The sequence below is a fragment of the Folsomia candida genome, unplaced genomic scaffold (genome assembly GCF_002217175.1).
Source record: "Folsomia candida strain VU population unplaced genomic scaffold, ASM221717v1 Fcan01_Sc037, whole genome shotgun sequence".
Taxonomy (NCBI): domain Eukaryota; kingdom Metazoa; phylum Arthropoda; class Collembola; order Entomobryomorpha; family Isotomidae; genus Folsomia; species Folsomia candida.
The window spans coordinates 221,199-238,919 of record NW_019091229.1 but is presented as its reverse complement, the minus strand read 5'-3'; the positions used below and the strand labels follow the sequence as shown (position 1 = coordinate 238,919).

Genomic DNA, 17,721 nt, shown 5'->3' with positions numbered 1-17,721 from the left:
TTAGGTCATTTTAAGGTGACTGGAGGCATGGCGACAGATTTAGGTCATTTTAAGGTGACTGGAGGCATGGCGACAGATTTAGGTCATTTTAAGGTGACTGGAGGCATGGCGACAGATTTAGGTCATTTTAAGGTCATTGGAGGCATGGCGACAGATTTAGGTCATTTTTAGGTCACTGGAGGCATGGCGACCTTTATTACTTAATTTACGGCAGCAGATATTAGCCGATTTTGAGGGGTGCTAATAATGTGTGTGCATACTGTATTGTTCCGAGTCTCAATTTTGCTCATAACCGGTTCTAACTTCACAGACGTCTGAAATTTCTCCTTGTCAAATGTTAACTGTCTTGTCGGTTTAATTTTCTACTCCATTAAACATTTTATTTTTAGAAAATTTGTCGTAATGTCGTCCAACGAAGGGTGGGAGGAGGGTGTCGCCAAGTTGGACCTTACTGACGGTATTCACGCTGACGACGAGAAGGAGAGGGCTGACCTCGTTAAGCTACTAAAGGCCAGGATTTTACGGCAGGAATCATTCTTTAATTGGATTCCAGACCAGGACACTTTCGATTATGTGGCACGAACCGCTTACGCATCGATTAATTCGAAATTTGAAGAACTTCGACAGCAAGATGACGAAATTGAGGAGAGAAATAGTGCCTTTGAATTGGTCGGAAACCGATTAGTGGTCTGCTATCTGGGTAGGTTAGCATTAATTTTTAGCACATTATGATACATCTTATTGGCAAGTCTGGCAGGTTTTGTACAATTTTTTCTTTGAATATTTGTGCATTTTTTCTTAGGAATGGAGCTGAAGAAAGAGGCCGACAAAATCGACCTGTTGCTTCAATCGGCGAGCGACTTTTTGGAAAAGTGTTTCATTGCGAGGAAATACATTTCAATCGAGTATTACGACGGGTTTAAGTATCTCCTAACCATCTTGGAACAATACTGGAGGGTCGTTTGCCAGGGTGGCGTTGGGACGACTCTGGATAAGCTGAAAGAGTGGAGCAATTGTGAGGGAGCTGATTATCAAAGTTTGCCAAGGAAAGGGCAAGTCGGTGTGCTAAGTGCGAAATCAACCTTTCTCGGAGAAACATACCGGAAGGGATTCGACCTGCAGGCTGAACTGTTGGCACAGGTGATGACTTTCAAATACACTTTCAAATCCAAAAATAAATACACTCGTAATGTTGTGCAAAATTTACTCAGAAAATGACCCAAAAATGGGTTGATTGTACACAAATGTTATACTTAACCTCTAGTAATTTTTTTACACAATTTTATTTAGGGTTTACTTTCTACCCATTATTTTTTAAGCCTAAAATATCTCATGAATTTCTTACTCAGATGGCAATCATGGACCCGACGCAAGCCGAATGGCACCTCGTACTCCACTACGTTCTCAAGTTTAAACGGCGCAACGGTATTCGCGGTGACGATTCTCCCGATCATCGAGAGACTTCTGAAGTCCTGGAAGCCGTCAAATTGGCCCCATCAAGACCAAGAGTCCGGGTTGCGTACGCTTCCTGTCTGGCGGAACATGTCCGAGCAAATGTGTACCAGCGGACCCAGGTTGGGATTGACTTTGTGACAAAAACCTTTTCTGGGGCAGAGGAAGCTGTCCAATTCTTACGGAAGGAGACGAGGTAGCTTATCGAGAACAGGATAACGTATTGTGGATGATATTTATTTAGCACGATCTATTTTTTAGGGATATTTTGGACCTGGACCCCGTCTCAGTGCAATGCAACATTACGATTGCGGAAATTTTTTCGGTAACATTGCCCAAGAAATTTCGTGATTTGCCTTTTACTAAAAAGTGTATCGAGCGAGCCCTCTTGTTCCATCCCAACTCGAGCAAGGCGAATAATAGGATGGGCATTTTTTTCTTGACCGTGGTAAGTGTTTGAAAATTTGAAATCGTGGAAACTATTCATGCTTATTTAAAAATTAACATGTTCATGAAACGTTTCTTGGCTAATTGTTACTTCTCGGTTCCTTTTTTAAGAAAATGATGCGGCAAAAGCTGCAGAATTTTTTCGCTACGCTGTGGAAGCTGATAATCGTAATTTCCCCGCATTGCTGCAACTCTTACAAACCTACATGGCCAACCCGGTCAAGAATGAGGACGCCATTAAGGAAATATTTGAGCGAGACGAGAAAGACTTCTCGGATGAACGGGTTGCCAGTTTTTACGTCCAGAAGGGATTTTTTGCCTGCATGCGGAAAGAATTTGAGGAAGCGTTACAATTCTGGGCGACAGCTTATGAAAAAAATAGTGCTTGTATGGAAGCAGATTTGCAGGTGGGGAAAATAGAATGATAAAGTACTTTTACTCTGTTGTGATGTAGTTAACTTAATAATTATTGCGAAAGAGTAGCCCACTCTTAGGAGGGGAGCTTCACCACCTGCCCCTCTCAGATCTTGATGTGCTTTGGATATGTGGTAGTGTCCCATGAGTGTAGTAAAACCCTGAAGTGATTTGACTCCATGGCTACAGTTACGCCCGCCACACCCACTCAAAGGCGCCAAAAACACGAAAAAAGCCCTGTTTTCACTTGTTCAAACCCTCGCCAAAAATCTAATTTTGCTCGGATTTTGGCAAAATTTACATTTTTGTGATCCCAGATACTTGCTTGATCATATCCAGTGGCAATCTCAACTTTTTTAAAATTTTGAATTTTTTCGAATAATTCATCAGCCCGAAAATGCCCGAAAATTTCGAAAATTTCAAAAAAGTTTAGATTGCTACTGGATATGATCAAAGAAGTATCTGGGATTACAAAAATGTAAATTTTATCAAAATCCGATCAAAATTGGATTTTTGGTGGATTTTTGAAGTTGGTAACTTTTGTGGTTTTCATCCCTTTGAGTGGGTGTGGCGGGCGCAAATGTGGCCATGGAGTCAAACCACTTCAGGGTTATAGTACACTCATAGGACCCTACCACATATCCAAAGGGCATCGAGATCTGTGAAGGGCAGGTGGTGACGCTCTCCTCCTTAGAAATCCAGTATTAAAATGATACCAAGCGGTAATCATATATGATTCTACCAAGGTGATATTAATAAGTAAGAGCTCCTTAGTTAAGTTTTAGAATATCCGTGCGCAGCGCAAGTAGTCCAATATAATTAGTACCAAGCGGTTGCAAGTTTAATACAGAGAAAACTATCCCTGCACGACTACTTAAATATACCAGATTTCTAAGAGTAAAACGGGGTTTTCATAAAATTACTAAATTTCAGAAACTGGTCTACTTCAAGGATCGGTACGGATGGGACCAGGATCCAGACCTGACTTACGATGGCATTATCGAAGCATTGCAGCGATTGGAATATTCCGCTCAAGGCGATCCTACCAGTCGTATTCTGATAATAAGTATTCTTGCCGCTGCGAAACGTAAAGAAGAAAGCCGCTCATTCAGGGGAGGCTTTCGTGGTGGTCGAGGTCGAGGTCGTGGACCGTTCGGCAGCGGTAGGGGACATTATTCTGGTGGACGCGGATCAAGTTGGACTGGAGGAGGACGTTTTGGAGGAGGCCGTGGGGGTAGAGGTGGGTTTGGAGGTGGTGATCAAGATTCAAATCCGCCCGCCACTAAGCCGAAACCCAGCCATTACGAAGTTTTAGGCGTTAAGCCGTCCGCAAGTAAAGATGAGATTAAGAAAGCGTATCGCACCATGGCCTTGAAGCATCATCCAGGTAAATGGTAAAATTTTCTTATCCGCATCCCTTTTAATTAGAGAAATGTTCGAAATTAACGTTAAATTTGTATTCTAGACAAAAATCCCAATCTGTCCGGAGCTGAACGAGCCAGGAACGAGGAGCTTATGAAAGCAATCAATGTTGCGTACGAAGTCCTTGTCAATTAAGGAACAAAATATTATATATGTAATTCTTTATTGACATTTAATGTATTCAATATGCAAATTCAATGGACACATGTCTGCGCCTTGTTTTACATTCAATTTTGAAGTAAATAAAAATATAAAAGTATTAGCAACCGAGCTGCAAAAGATGAGTCAGGTATGATTACCAGCATAACAAAAATTCCTGTATGCAACCATAAATACATGGCACCAGTCAAATTTCGAAGGAATTTGTTTTATACGTTAATTTATAAAACCCTTTATTCAGCGTTTTGAGTTACATACATATCTGTATTTACTTATTACAGTTCGACAAACATATCAATCCAAATATGCTTATCAATTTACCAAAGTTTTGAGACGATTACGGGATATAAGTACATATGAACTACTTGTATAATACATATTCAATAATAAATATATCACAAAAAATAGACATGGTTATGTAATATTACATAACCATGGATATGCATGTAAATTTTTCGTTTTAACTTTAACCATGTTAGAAAAAAATCTAGCTTATCTATTAACAATAATTCTCGTACCTAAATTAAAATGACTAACGACACGGTGTGATAAAGTGCCAAGGAAAAGCACTGGATCCTTATCGCCCTTGTGACCTTGAGGAAGGGCCCGATCCAAATTGAAAGTCTTCTACAACTCCTCAACTGTTTCCTCCTAAAGCCCGACATATTCTGAAGGTACCAATACTCCACGAAATTTAGCGACCTAATCGTCACCTCGGCCAACAAGGGCATCAAAAGATGGATAAGTCCCGTAAATAAAATGAGAGTGAAAATTGCCATGATTGTCATCGGAAAAGTAACCGTGCCCGTCAACTCCACCACGATGTAGCCCATGCTAATGCAACACAGTAACATGACAAATATGGCGACCGGAAGGGCTTCAAAGGCTACCTGATTAATCACCGTAAGCATTACTTGAAGTTGTCTATAATTCCGAAAGTTTTCCGGAAACGAGGGATTTCTTTGAACAACAACTATTTTTGGTAGGCTCCCCAAATTTGAATTTACCGCGCTATTTTGTTTGGGTGTAGGATTCTTCGTCATCACGCTTAAACAGGAGTGTAACAAGAGTGCAATATTTGCACCGTTTATAACGCACGAATAAATGAGAAGGCTGCCGTGTAGGGTGGCCAAAAATATGCAGGAAATTCTGCAAATTAAGGTAAAAATTGGACCGAGAAAAGATGACATATTTCGAAATATGAAGTACGTCGAGTCAATATTTGGAAGTAGAAGGGGAACACTACAAAGTATGAGGCAGATCGGAAATGGGGATGGAATAATGATGTGGAGCAAGATCCCGATTAGCCTGGGTTCCATTTTGAGCCCTTAATAAAAAAAATAACCAAAGTTAAATACGTACACTCCCAATAGAGATTTATTACCATGCTATCTATTTCTAGTAAATTTACGTTCAGCCAATTCACAATCTTTGGTAACTTTACCAAATCCATAAAATCTGTAAACTTTCCAAATATTTCTACTGTGAATTAGCGTACAAATTTGTGTAGATTTACTCAGACTAACGGCGTCTCAATATTTCATAAAAGTTTACGAAATTATTCCATAAAACTTCCGGATTTTACATGTTACCAGGTATCGCGTGAATTGTCTCATTTTATTAAAAAGCTTACCATGTTTCAACACAATTTGCCTCATATTTCTCAAATTTCCCAGTACGAAACATATCTCGGTCACTTTTCCAATAAAGATGGCAATAATTACCATGTCCAGGGAATAGACGCAGATTGTGAGCAGTAACAAAATTCCGGAGAGAATATTGATCTCGGGATCTTTCTCGTACGCCAAAATCTCTCGTAGCACGATAAGCAAGTAGACCAAGTTCAGGCCAGAGAGGAGAATGGAAATTGCGTACCACGGGATTAGTCTACTTTTCGAAGTTGGCCGCGGTTTCCAGGACGATTTATCCCACGTGAAATATTGTGCGTATAAGGACTCGCTAAATATTGCGAAACGTTGGAGAGCATCGTACGCGGTCAGGGTTTGTGCGTGGTGGGATAATTGAAGTCTTAAACGATTCATGACGATAAAGTGACTAAAATTCGGTAATATATGTACATAAATTAACTCCTAAAAAACTGGTATTAAATTATTACTGGTCACAGTATGTATTTCAATATGCTTATGACTCTACTGGCACGGTAATAACAGGCATTAACATTAAGTAATCTTGTGGCAATGAAAACTTTGCAAATCAGAAACAAACTACTAGAGGGTGTTCCGGAAGTAATGCAACTTTGGTAAAATGCATATATGCAAGGGTATCAATTTGCCCCAAATTCGAAATTGGGTGAATATTGTAGTCCACACATTTATCTAGTAGAATCCGAAAACCAGAAGTCGATATCTCTATCCGTTCCAAAATGAGGTCAAATACCACCAAGCAACTCGCAACCATCGTCTGCCACTACCTCGAAAAAGTGGTTACGCGCTCTAAAAAATTGAGCTGTGTTCACTTTAAAAAATAAGAAATTCCAAAAGTGACGATTTGTTGTGTTATACTAAGGTATGAGCTGCAAAAAACGACTAATCGCAAAAAATATCTGGTCGGTACATTCGTGTGGCAGCCCCGAAAGTAATAAACTTCGTGTAGATAGAAATTTGTTATGTCGGAGCGAAATTCGCTGAAGTACTTGAAGTTCTCACCGAACACCATACATTATTTGAAAGCTTAGAAGTTGGACATCAAATCCTAGAAGGTTCTAGAAGCTTATAAATATAGTCAAGAGTAAAATAAAAGTAGCAAGCAGGAGGGCAGAAAAAATCCTTGACCTGAAGTAATTAAAATTAATCAAAATTGATCGTCCTGTACAAGACGATTTACTGCTCAGATTATCAAAATGCTTTTATTTGCACATAGTACAACTCTCCCACCTTCAAGAAAACCATTTATGCAAAACTGGAAATTAAATATAAGCCAAAGTATCACGCTCCGCCTTAAAACGGATCAAACGCAATTAACATGGGAGAGGTGAACGTTCCCAAATTTGCCAAATACAAGACCTATTGAAAAATTTTAGTTCCTATCCTAGAAAAAATATTGTAATCGAAAAACTTCAGTCAAAAATTTGAACTTATTTCAACACATGTGGTCAAAAATCTCAAAAAAGGTGACCAAAAACAGTGGCGAAGCACTAATTGTGAGCGCCCAACAAAAACGTCTCCAAATTTGGCGGAAGGGGTGTACGGACCATTGGAAGCAAAACTTAATTAGCTTTAACCTTTGTCCCTTTCTGACCAAAATTTCGCTTTAAAAAATTCATTCGTTGAGTTTATATGTGCATTTGACCAAAGTTGCATTACTTCCGGAACACCCTCTACCAAATATCCGTATGTATGTGACACTTGAAATTTAATGTTGTAGCGATTGATATGTAAATACATATCTATGCACATATGTATCTACATAAAATTTGTACATGACGACTGATAGAAAAATCTTCATCGATTATCTGGTATGATGACCTTTGCCTTTACGAAACTGTTTTGCAAACCTTGAACGTAATCAAATGGTTGACGTTTTATTTAAGAATATTAAGTTAATCCCATTAGGTATTTGAATAGGTATATGTATGAACATAGTTATGCAAAATAATTATGTATACGGTCATATCATAACGTTAGCAGTAGCTCGACTTTATTTATACAAACAATTTTGGAGACCTCATGTTGAATTTTTTGACCAATAGATAAATGTGTATATTTAATTTATTTTACGACATGTGCACAATGAACATACCTACATACATAAGTACATAAGCTAGTTAAACTTTTTTTAGCTAAACCACAAGTATTTATGATATCATCTCAAATATACTTCTTAGCACCGATAATAACCATTTTTATAAAAAATACATCTCATTTGAAAAACAAAATCGCTTCGAATTAAATTCACAATCTGTGCTAAACTCGAGACCTGGCTGACCATTGATAACTACTCCGGAAACTTTGGTCAACTTTCGTCTCCTCAGGGAAGGAACGAGGCTGAAAAATCGGTCCAAATTGTTTTTCTGATTTTAGAGTAAAACTTACTCTCTTCAAATGGGCTTCTGTCTTCGTTACATACATACGTAGTGCGAGACTCTTATTTCTTGTGTAATGTCTGTAAATTCATGTATGTATGTAGTACACATTATTAAATAATTTCACTAAAAATTATGTAAATTTTTACCTGGTGAAAATTGTGGTAGGTATTGGAGAAAGTCTACAAGTTGGGGGAACTCGGTCGGAAAGGGGGCCACGACTGCAACGTGCGTCAGAAACGGGAGGGTTGCCAACTTCTTGAAAACAATGAGCAGGAAATTTTTATTTTGTGTTGTCTTACACTCGCTCACCGTGACGCTAAGTTTTTTCAAGGATGGGAACCTGGACGCTAAAATTTTTATACAAATTGAAATAGTGTTTTTACATATGTACATGTTCTAGTTGGAAAAAAATTGCGAATATTGGCAAAATATCTGTAACTTGGAGACAAATCGTCCCCCGCGGAGGTTCCACATATTTACATATAGTACTCTGTTTTTCGGCAGTGATTAAGGAGCTTTTCTCACCAAGAAATACGTCAAAAATTGGAGCAAGGAACAGATGTGACGTCGTCGTTACTTAACATTCTGAATAGAACATTTTTTACATGAAGATACATAGTTAACTTTTTAAATAACGAGGTCACGTTTACTCATAACACGAGTTTCTGACTTAATTTTTATTGGTTGCAAAGCGCTTAACTAATCATTACCTAACAATAGAGCACCTTTATCCTTACGTGTGTCACAATTTGTCCCAAGTTATTTAGAGTGTATGCATAAATACCTAGGCAGACCAACAAATCCGGACTTTCTAACCCACACAACCTCAAATCTGTTACGTCCCTCCAACAATACCGTCCTAGCGTCACGATATCCCCAATAACTATACTTGCTCGCGGATAAGCGACGTCAGGAATTTCGCATAAATCCAGCTTCTTTAGTTTTCCCATCCTTCCAACTTCTGGGATCGTACTTTTGAAAATTCTTAATGCACCGTTCACGAAACTTTTCAACTTCGGTAGCCCGCCTCTAGGGAGGTGAAATATATCTTTAAACCGGTCAAAGTTAAAATGCGACGGAAATTTTGCAACGCCCACATTCAGCTCTAATCGTTCCAGGGAAAATTTCACGTTTTCCAGAAACTGGGTTAAATTCAGGAAACAGGCTAAATCTATGTTTTCTATTTTTCTAAACATCCAAACAAACTTGAAACTTTTCAGGTTATAGAAATGACGTAAAGGTAGTGGAAAATTGTCGTCCCTGATTTCTAATTGTTGCAAATTTGGGGCTATGCGTTTAAAATCTGCTGGAGAAAGACTTGTTGTTCCTGGGTTGAGGTTGTGGCATAATATTCGGATTTAAATTCGGCATTGTACAGAATCTTGGCCAGTTTTAGTTTCGTTGGAATCACACCTGTTCAAGAAATACTTTTTCATTTAAAATTCATTCAATTTAAAAATTTGAAAAACTTCTTGATTTATTCCAAATTTGAAAATTTGTTTATATACCCTATGTATCAAGCATAATGTGAACAATGAAGAATGAACGAAATTCATGGTTGTGACACATCGTTATAATCAACTTCATTCATTCTTCATGAGTAGGATATGTCTATATATTATGTCATCAAAAACGCGTCCATTTTTAGACCACCCACCCACCCCTTCAACATTTTATTCAATTGATGCTAACAAATATCTGGCTTAACATCAGTTATACAGAGTCTGTATTACAGACCCACTCAAAATCACCCACCTTGATTACGTAATATACGAATGTTCCTTCAGAAAACGAAATATTTATTCAAAAGTCATTCAAAAATTTCCAAAAAAAATATTCACTCATTATTCATGAATAATGAATAAACGATTGATTAATTCTGCATTGAATAAATTAAAGCGACCACTTATACATAATTGAAGTATCACCTGTTACGGTGGCACGAGAAGCATATATATGCGCCTTCCATTTCCCAAGCGTTTTCCTGTCATTAATCGTGACGACCAATTCCTTCAAGTTCGGCAGGTTAAACTTGAGGAAAAAAGTGTGCAAAATTTGACCCATGTCGGCGGAAATGAGGATGGAAAGGTGCTCAATTAAGTGACCCAGTTGGGAAACAAAACATCCAAAAATGTGAAACCTTCCTGGATAAAGGCATGGATGGAGGTTGTAGTGAATCGATTTTATCAACTTGGGGTGCATGTTGAGACACAACCAGGAAGAGATGAAGGTACCTGCGCCCCTCGGTTCGACGTCGGGATTGACATTTAGCACCAAGTTTGCACCGAGGAGCGAGACGACGGCCTCGTTCCAGTTGGTGGCGACAAGGCGTAAATTTTTCAATTCGTTACTTCCTGTTCGTGCAAATCGTTCAATAATTTTGTGAAGAATCTGAAAAAAGGAGGGACAAAAAAATATTGGATTACTTTTTTGCGTTTCTGCTTTATTTTTTATGTGCACTCTAAATAAAAATGAGTAAAATTTCATGAAGGCTGATTAAAAAAAAAGAAGATGCCACAACCAAAAATAAAATTTATTCTACATATGTTTCGAAAAAATTTTCCACCCGTTGTTGCACAAATTTAATATAAATAAATTGTACCTCTTGGTTGTGGTATCATATTTTTTCTTACTCAACTTTGAGGAATTTTTGTAAGTGTAACAGGTTTATTAAATTTCTTACCAAAGGATTTGAGAGAGCCTGCTCCATAATTGAGGATTGAGAATAATTATATCAAACTGGGTATCGATTTTTAAAAACTTTGTACAATTATTTCGTATTTTAAATATCTGTACGTTGTAATAGAAATTTTCTTCTCTGAAACTTGTCCGTGCTTAAAACAATTTATTGTAAATGTTCATATGTATGTAGATAACTATTTACTACTTATTTCAGTACAATTTCAAAGTATTGTAGATAGTATTTAGTTTGACACACGCACTAAAAATATGGAGGATTAAATAGCGTTAACTTTGGATTGTGTATTAGAAATGACTTGGCAATGGAATGTGATTGTTGAAATTGTGCATTCCATTGTAAGCTCATGTCATAACTTGTAACCATATGCACACATTTCTAGAAATGTGTGTGGGATGTTCATGAATTATGTAATGAGAGAGGAGGGTCTAAGGCGCCAATGCTATTGTCAATTGTGCCTATGTGACAAACGTGGGAAGGGGAGTCTAGCAAGGCGTAAGTTTTGCGATACATAATTTATGATCATCCCGTGGACTGCCTAGACATGCACATGCTTGCGCTATTAAACATTTCCTAAATATGTACACCAAAGGGTTAATCCTAACTAAGCAACTTGTAGGCAACCTTATCAGTTTCATATGAACTTATGTATAAACACGAAAATTACTTAAAACATGTAAGGTTACCCATTGTTGGTATTCTAATTTTCCCCATATTCACATTTTTAGCTTAGCGAGGTATTTTAATGGTCAAGGGAAAAATGCATTTTATCTGTTTAAATATAGCCTAAACCCTTTCGGAGCCCAAAGCTTTTCAACCCTTTGCAGTTCCCATAAAATTACAGACCTTCGAGAAATTATGTATGTATATGCAACTCAACAGGAGAATTTAACTATGGATGAATCTGATGCGTATTTACTTTGGCAGATTACTTTTAATCAGATTAAGATCTAAAAATTTAACCTGATTAGTAGTTCTAAAAGCAAATATGATTTAACTACACTGCCTCGAGGCGGAAAGAATAACAATGTATATATGTGACAAAACAGTTCATTATTTAAAGAATCTATATTATAATTTCGAAAAGTCCGTCCCGTGAAATTTTCCGTGACATTCCTGCATTCTGATTGGTTGCCGGCTTCCTGGCTCCACCAATCACAGCACAGATAAGATTTCTGATTTCGGTTATGATTTCGGTTATGGTTACGGTTATGATTTCGGTTATGATTTCGGTTATGATTACGGTTATGATTTAGGTTATGATTTCGGTTATGATTTCGGTTATGATTACGGTTATGATTTAGGTTATGATTTCGGTTATGATTTCGGTTATGATTTCGGTTATGATTTCGGTTATGATTTCGGTTATAATTTTGGTTATCATTTCAGTTATGATTTCGGTTATCGTTTCGGTTATGATTTCGGTTATGATTTCTGTTATGATTTCGGTTATGACGTAACGTTAAAAAATTTCCTTCGTAACGTTAAAAAAATTCCTTCGTAACGTTAAAAAATTTTCTTAGGAACGTTAAAAAATTCTTTAGCAACGTTAAAAAACTTTCTTAGGAACGTTAAAAAATTATCTTAGCAACGTTAAAATAAATCCTTAGCAACGTTAATATAAATTCCTTACAAAGCCGGCAACCATTCATAACGCAGGAATGTCGTGGAAAGCTTAATGGGCCAGGCTTTTCGAAGCTTAAGCATATTTAGATGATTTTTTTCTTTCGTGTTATAATTTCGGTATGGATTAGTGCATCACACCGGTTATGTAATGCCTTCACATAATGGTTTTGGTGGGTTCTAAAACTTTAGTTGTGGGCCGTCTTTAAGACGGGCTTTTAGGCTAGTTTCCTAAATAAATACATAAACACACACCTACATATTTCAGGATTTTTCATAATACAAAGGTTAAGCGAAGTTATTCTGGAATCCGTATGCGAGAGTTTGAACTTTTCTCGAAAATATTTTTGGCGTTAGCGAGAAAATGCAAATTCAAGCTCATGAAGGAATGGAAAATGATGTTTTGTGATCCACATGCATACACAAATATGTCCGGCATCAAATCAAAATTGCTTTATTTTACTGTATTATTGTCCCTAAGTAATAAATATTTTATCTAACTAATTATTCAAATATTTATTATTTATTGGTAATAGTTTCAAGAATTAAAATCAAATATGAAATCAATCAGACTTGCATAACTCAACTTTTGCTTAAATTTCCTTTCTAAAAACCCAATTTCGCACCAAAATCTTTACAAAAACATGTTTCATCATTAAAAATCCCTGCATGGGTGGCCAATTCCTTAATCTTCTCAATCTTCGCCAACCTCTCATTCATCCTCCCTTTTTAGACCACGTCATAATTCAGATTTGGAAAAATGGTGGAAATTCTGTCATAAAAATCAGGAAAATCTTCCCTCCACCCCTAACATTTACAAACGTCTACTTCATCGCCACAATCACACCGTCGCCTCATTTGCATACTCCCCAGCTTGGGGAAACGAGATACTCAAACTTCTCTACGTCTCACACGGTTCGAGACCCTCGGCCAAAAAGTTTTCGTACAGAAAAAGCATGGTCGCCTCAAAATGCAAATTTACATCTGGCTTTTTCCAGTATTTCTCCTTCCACTTTGGCATAATTTCATTCACCACGCGTACAATTAACCTTTCAAGAACGGGAAACTGATTTCCATTCGAAAACTTGACGTTGTCCCTCCCTATTTCAAAGTTTAGGTAAAGATGCGGTCGAAACCGCACTGCTCTTCGGGATTTTCCAACTAATTGTTCCCTCAGAATTTCCAAAAAACCTTCAATTTATGAAGAATCGGCACGGCAATGATAAATTCCCTCCGTGGGGCATTTTGGGGCGACATTTGGCACGCCGGAGATGCAAACGTGCTCCAGCTGTGGGGCGAGGAGAGGCAAGAGGACGACAGTTTCGACGTGATGGTGCAAAAGAACACTGAATTCGAGCCGGGCCACGTGTGGAAAACTATTTTGCAGCGGCAAATTGAATTTGAAAAGTGAGATAATGCATTCATATCGTAACGGAACTGTGGCAAGGGTTCTTTGCAAGGAGATTGATTCGAGTTGGGGTAAATTGATATTATTTGCTTGAATCAGCCCGCCAGGCAGGTTGGTCATGCGGAGATGACGCACGTGGCAGAAAACGGTTAAAATTCGAGTGGCCAGGGCGATAACCTGGTTCCATTTCCTGCCCGAATCGGGGTAGACTCGGGTCATATTAACCGCTAAAGTTGTAAGGTTTCCCGGGTAGGAGAAATTCTCGGGGAATATGTCTTCCCAGGGGGGAAAAGAGGGATTCATTCCGTGCCAAGAGCAGAAGTGTGGGTGCAATTCTAACAATCGTAAGGTTTTGAGTGGTTGGACAATTTTGACCAAACGAGACGCCATGTGGCGTAAGCTTGAATCGAGGGGGACTTCAAGGCTTAATTTTGTCACGGTGTTTAAATTGAAGGAGGCAAGTAAGTCTATTTTTGGGAGTACATTCTCCAAATTGTCGGACTTCCAGTTGACAATTTTCAGGTTTGTGGGGGATAAGTTGGTCAGGGTGACGAGGTCAGTGGAATCGGTGACATTGGAGTTTAGCTGGATATGGATAGGATCTCGAGCGATGAAATGTTTGAGAGCTTCCCCTTCCCACGTGGTGTTGACCAGGGAGGCGGATTTTTGGTCGGTCGATGGGAGGAGCTCCATAATTTTTTAGATTATCTGGAAAAAGAGAAGATCTTTAGGACGTGTGTAATGTTTTGTGCTTATTGCCTCACGTGCGTAAATCTCACTACATATGTATGTCCATTTTAGGCGATGGTGCTCGTCGTTTAGCTTTTTTTTATATAAATTTATGTACTAAAATGATTTCATGGAAAGAACAATAATAAAAATTCAAAAAAATAAAAGAATAGGTTAGGTGCTGAAAATAACATTTAAACGATTTTTTAAATGCCAAGAAATTTATTTCATTTTTCGCTTGCAAAATAATTCATTATGTTCAAATGCACTTGATATTGCCTTGGATTATTTTCGGAAATTGTAGTAATGATGATGAACTATACTAAAAAAACGGGAACAAATATTATTTGGGAACTTATTAAACGAATATTTATTGCAATAGCGGAAGGGGGAACTTATCAAATTAAATATGTATGTACATATGTAAGCTAGCAATTTTCACATATTGAAAAAAACGAAGTATCTGGACACTGAATTAATCTTATAATTAGAAGAGAGATGATAGTGCTAGAAAGTGTAATTTTTAATTTACAACCAGTGATTATTTCTTCCTTTTTCCTGGCGGTTCATGGTGTTTGCTTATAAATGAAGCAAGATCTCCTCCAGCTACGGGAACACTGGCAAGCAGTTCAAGAGGTGAAGAATCGGCAGATGTGCTAGCATTTGAAAGAATGAAAGTGATCAGACAGAAATTATTTATCCTAAAAGGTACGAAAGTTTTGCGCAGCTAAATTAAAATTATAGAAGATTTGTTACTTACGTCTGTATGATATTGCCTGTCCCCAGAGCTTGGACAGCTAGACTCCCGGTCCCAAGGGCTTGGATAGTGTGGCACCCTGTCGGACTAATAGCGGGGGCTTGGTTGCCTAAATATGGGAAATAAAATCAAAATGAGCGTAAGTTTATTAATAATTGAATCTGTTTGAAACTTACCACGTGATCCACTTGGCTGAGGGTTTGACTCCAAGAGCTCTGGCGTTCCGACATCTATATCCATGCCATAATCTGAAAATAAGCTGTTAATTAGAAGAAACCGAAATTCAAATTAAAAAATACGATAAATTGATACATACCTTCAGATAATTTTTGCAGTTTGTCCCGTAACTCCTGCTTTTCTTGAACTCGTTTTTTGAGTTGTTCTTTCTTGTTATCCAAATTTTTTAGCTCTTTTTTCATCTCATCTTTCCTCTCGTCCAAACCTCTCATTTCTATCTGCATTTTAGCCTTTTGGTCATCGAGTTTCTTGACTTCCATCTCCAGAAGGGAGATATCATGACGAAAATGTGCGACGGCCTCGTCTACATAGGGCAAAGAAATTTATCATTATATATTAGTTTTGTACATACACATGTAGTATTAGCTGGACAAATGAAATAATAATCACATAAACAATTCTATATTTCAAAAAAGCGGCTGCTCTAATTTTTGTTAATTGGTAAATATTACTTACGGCATCTGTTGGCCACAGAATCTGGTTCAGGCTCTACAGATACTGAATCGGATTGGATTTGATGAGATTCACTATGCATTTTTAAGCTCAGGCCAAGTATGAAGTTGAAATGTGTGGCTGTTTTAGAAAATTTAATGCGTACAATTTTAAGACAGGTTGTCACTTCCACACGGGCACTTATGGACTGCAATTGCAAGCGATTTTCTCAGGTAAGAAAATTATGTGCACTGTATTGATAGGATTTATATCAAGCTACAAGGTAGTACTATTAATAGAACGAACACGGTATTATTTTGTCCATAATCTAACCTTTTTAATCCTTCAAATAGTATTTTTACACGTATTCACCCACAATGACCCTTATTTGTTCCCTAAAATCGCCTTTTTCGTAGAACGAGAATTAAGAAGTGGATATGATAACAGGTTGGTTGGAAACCACGGCCTTTACATATGTAATCATGTAAAAATTTATATGTAAAAATTTTACAAAATTTTAAATACAGAGATATCTATATCTAGATACTATGCATAAACACATTTAGTTTAAATGCATTCAAATAATGTGACAACAGGTACATAAAATAATTTAAGCTGGTCTGACATTGTATTAAACAATCATCTACAATCAACTAACCACAAAAATGTTCAATGCGTCACTGTTTACATAATTATTATATTAAGTAGAAAATTATTTTTAGCACATATGTATGTAAATGGTTTGCTTGAAATTCCTAGTTTTTCAAAACTGTCCCTAACATTAGAAAACAAAATATTTTAAACCAATACCAACCTTTTATTACACCTTTATGTAGATCACTAAATACATACTTCAAAGACCTACATACATACATATATGTATACATACATACGCAATTTATACCCGTTAATGAATTGGTCAACCACATATTTAAAAAGGGGACGTATAAAGTGTCTATAAAGTTTTGATTCGGTGTCAATTTTCATCCACCAATTCTCACCCCACAATTTTCATTCGACAATTCTCACTCTACAATTCTCAGTTTCTACGAATTCTCACTCCACAATTTTCACTTCCCAATTCCAAGCTGTATTTCTCAAAGATAAACTCTTAGTTCTGGTTCAAATTTATAACTATGAATTATCCGACGTGCTCGCTATGTTCCCTAGGCTCCTAATGTCGCAACTTTTACAAATTCATCAAGTTTTCCACATACATACATAAACAAGTACATGAGAGAAAATTTCCAAAACTCTAAAATTCTAACATGACCTGAAAATACATTTCGTGCATATGTAGCATTACTGAGATATTTTCCATGAATTGAAAAATTGCTGCTTGAGTAAAGTTGTTTTTATTTGACGATGTTGATTTATAAAATTACCGTACCCGTGAAGCATTTCTGGGGTTGATATCCTCTTGAAAATAGTGATTCGGCTAATCTAATTAAAATTTTGTATTTTTTCGTATGATTTATGCAGATAGGGTCCTTTACGAATTTCGTACACTCACAACGGTTTAGACGGATTGTTAGAGTTCAGAAATTATTGTACACGGCAATCTGCCTGAAGAAACATCTTATTTAATATTATAGGTTATCAAGGTGTCAATTTCTCACGTATTTTTTGAGAATTATTTGAAACTTTAAAAATAATTGTCTATACGTTTTTTAGACTATTCAAAAATAAAGTTGAATATACGGTAGGTGTGAGCGATAAATTACCAATAATTTGTATCTGTCAAAAATTCGAATTTTTGATTTGCATCGTGGAATTTGCTTGACTGAAAGATGGTATCAATATATCAGATCTTTAACTTAACTACCGCCGACTACCGGTATTGCGATCGTTAATACCGATATTCGGTAATACCGGTGAATACCGATACTCTCATGTCC

The 17,721-nt window shown here is 37.1% G+C and overlaps 3 protein-coding genes across 3 annotated transcripts; 2 read left to right on the top strand and 1 right to left on the bottom strand.

Moving 5' to 3' along the window:
* Positions 1-322: 322 nt before the first annotated feature.
* On the top strand, positions 323-1,652 carry LOC118439488. Its single transcript, XM_035860813.1, has 3 exons — positions 323-700; positions 803-1,140; positions 1,350-1,652. Exons 1-3 carry the CDS (start codon positions 403-405, stop codon positions 1,650-1,652), a joined length of 939 nt encoding a protein of 312 aa, XP_035716706.1. The 5' UTR covers positions 323-402.
* LOC118439510 lies at positions 1,364-3,977 on the top strand. The gene is made up of 5 exons (XM_035860887.1): positions 1,364-1,648; positions 1,714-1,900; positions 2,011-2,306; positions 3,247-3,700; positions 3,779-3,977. The coding sequence occupies exons 3-5, from the start codon at positions 2,106-2,108 to the stop codon at positions 3,868-3,870; spliced, it is 747 nt and encodes a 248-aa protein (XP_035716780.1). The 5' UTR covers positions 1,364-1,648; positions 1,714-1,900; positions 2,011-2,105; the 3' UTR covers positions 3,871-3,977.
* A 10,710-nt stretch (positions 3,978-14,687) lies between these two features.
* LOC118439497 lies at positions 14,688-16,036 on the bottom strand. Its single transcript, XM_035860866.1, has 5 exons — positions 15,848-16,036; positions 15,471-15,695; positions 15,331-15,402; positions 15,158-15,263; positions 14,688-15,053 (listed from the first exon to the last, which is right to left on the bottom strand). The coding sequence occupies exons 1-5, from the start codon at positions 15,924-15,926 to the stop codon at positions 14,939-14,941; spliced, it is 597 nt and encodes a 198-aa protein (XP_035716759.1). The 5' UTR covers positions 15,927-16,036; the 3' UTR covers positions 14,688-14,938.
* Positions 16,037-17,721: the final 1,685 nt, after the last annotated feature.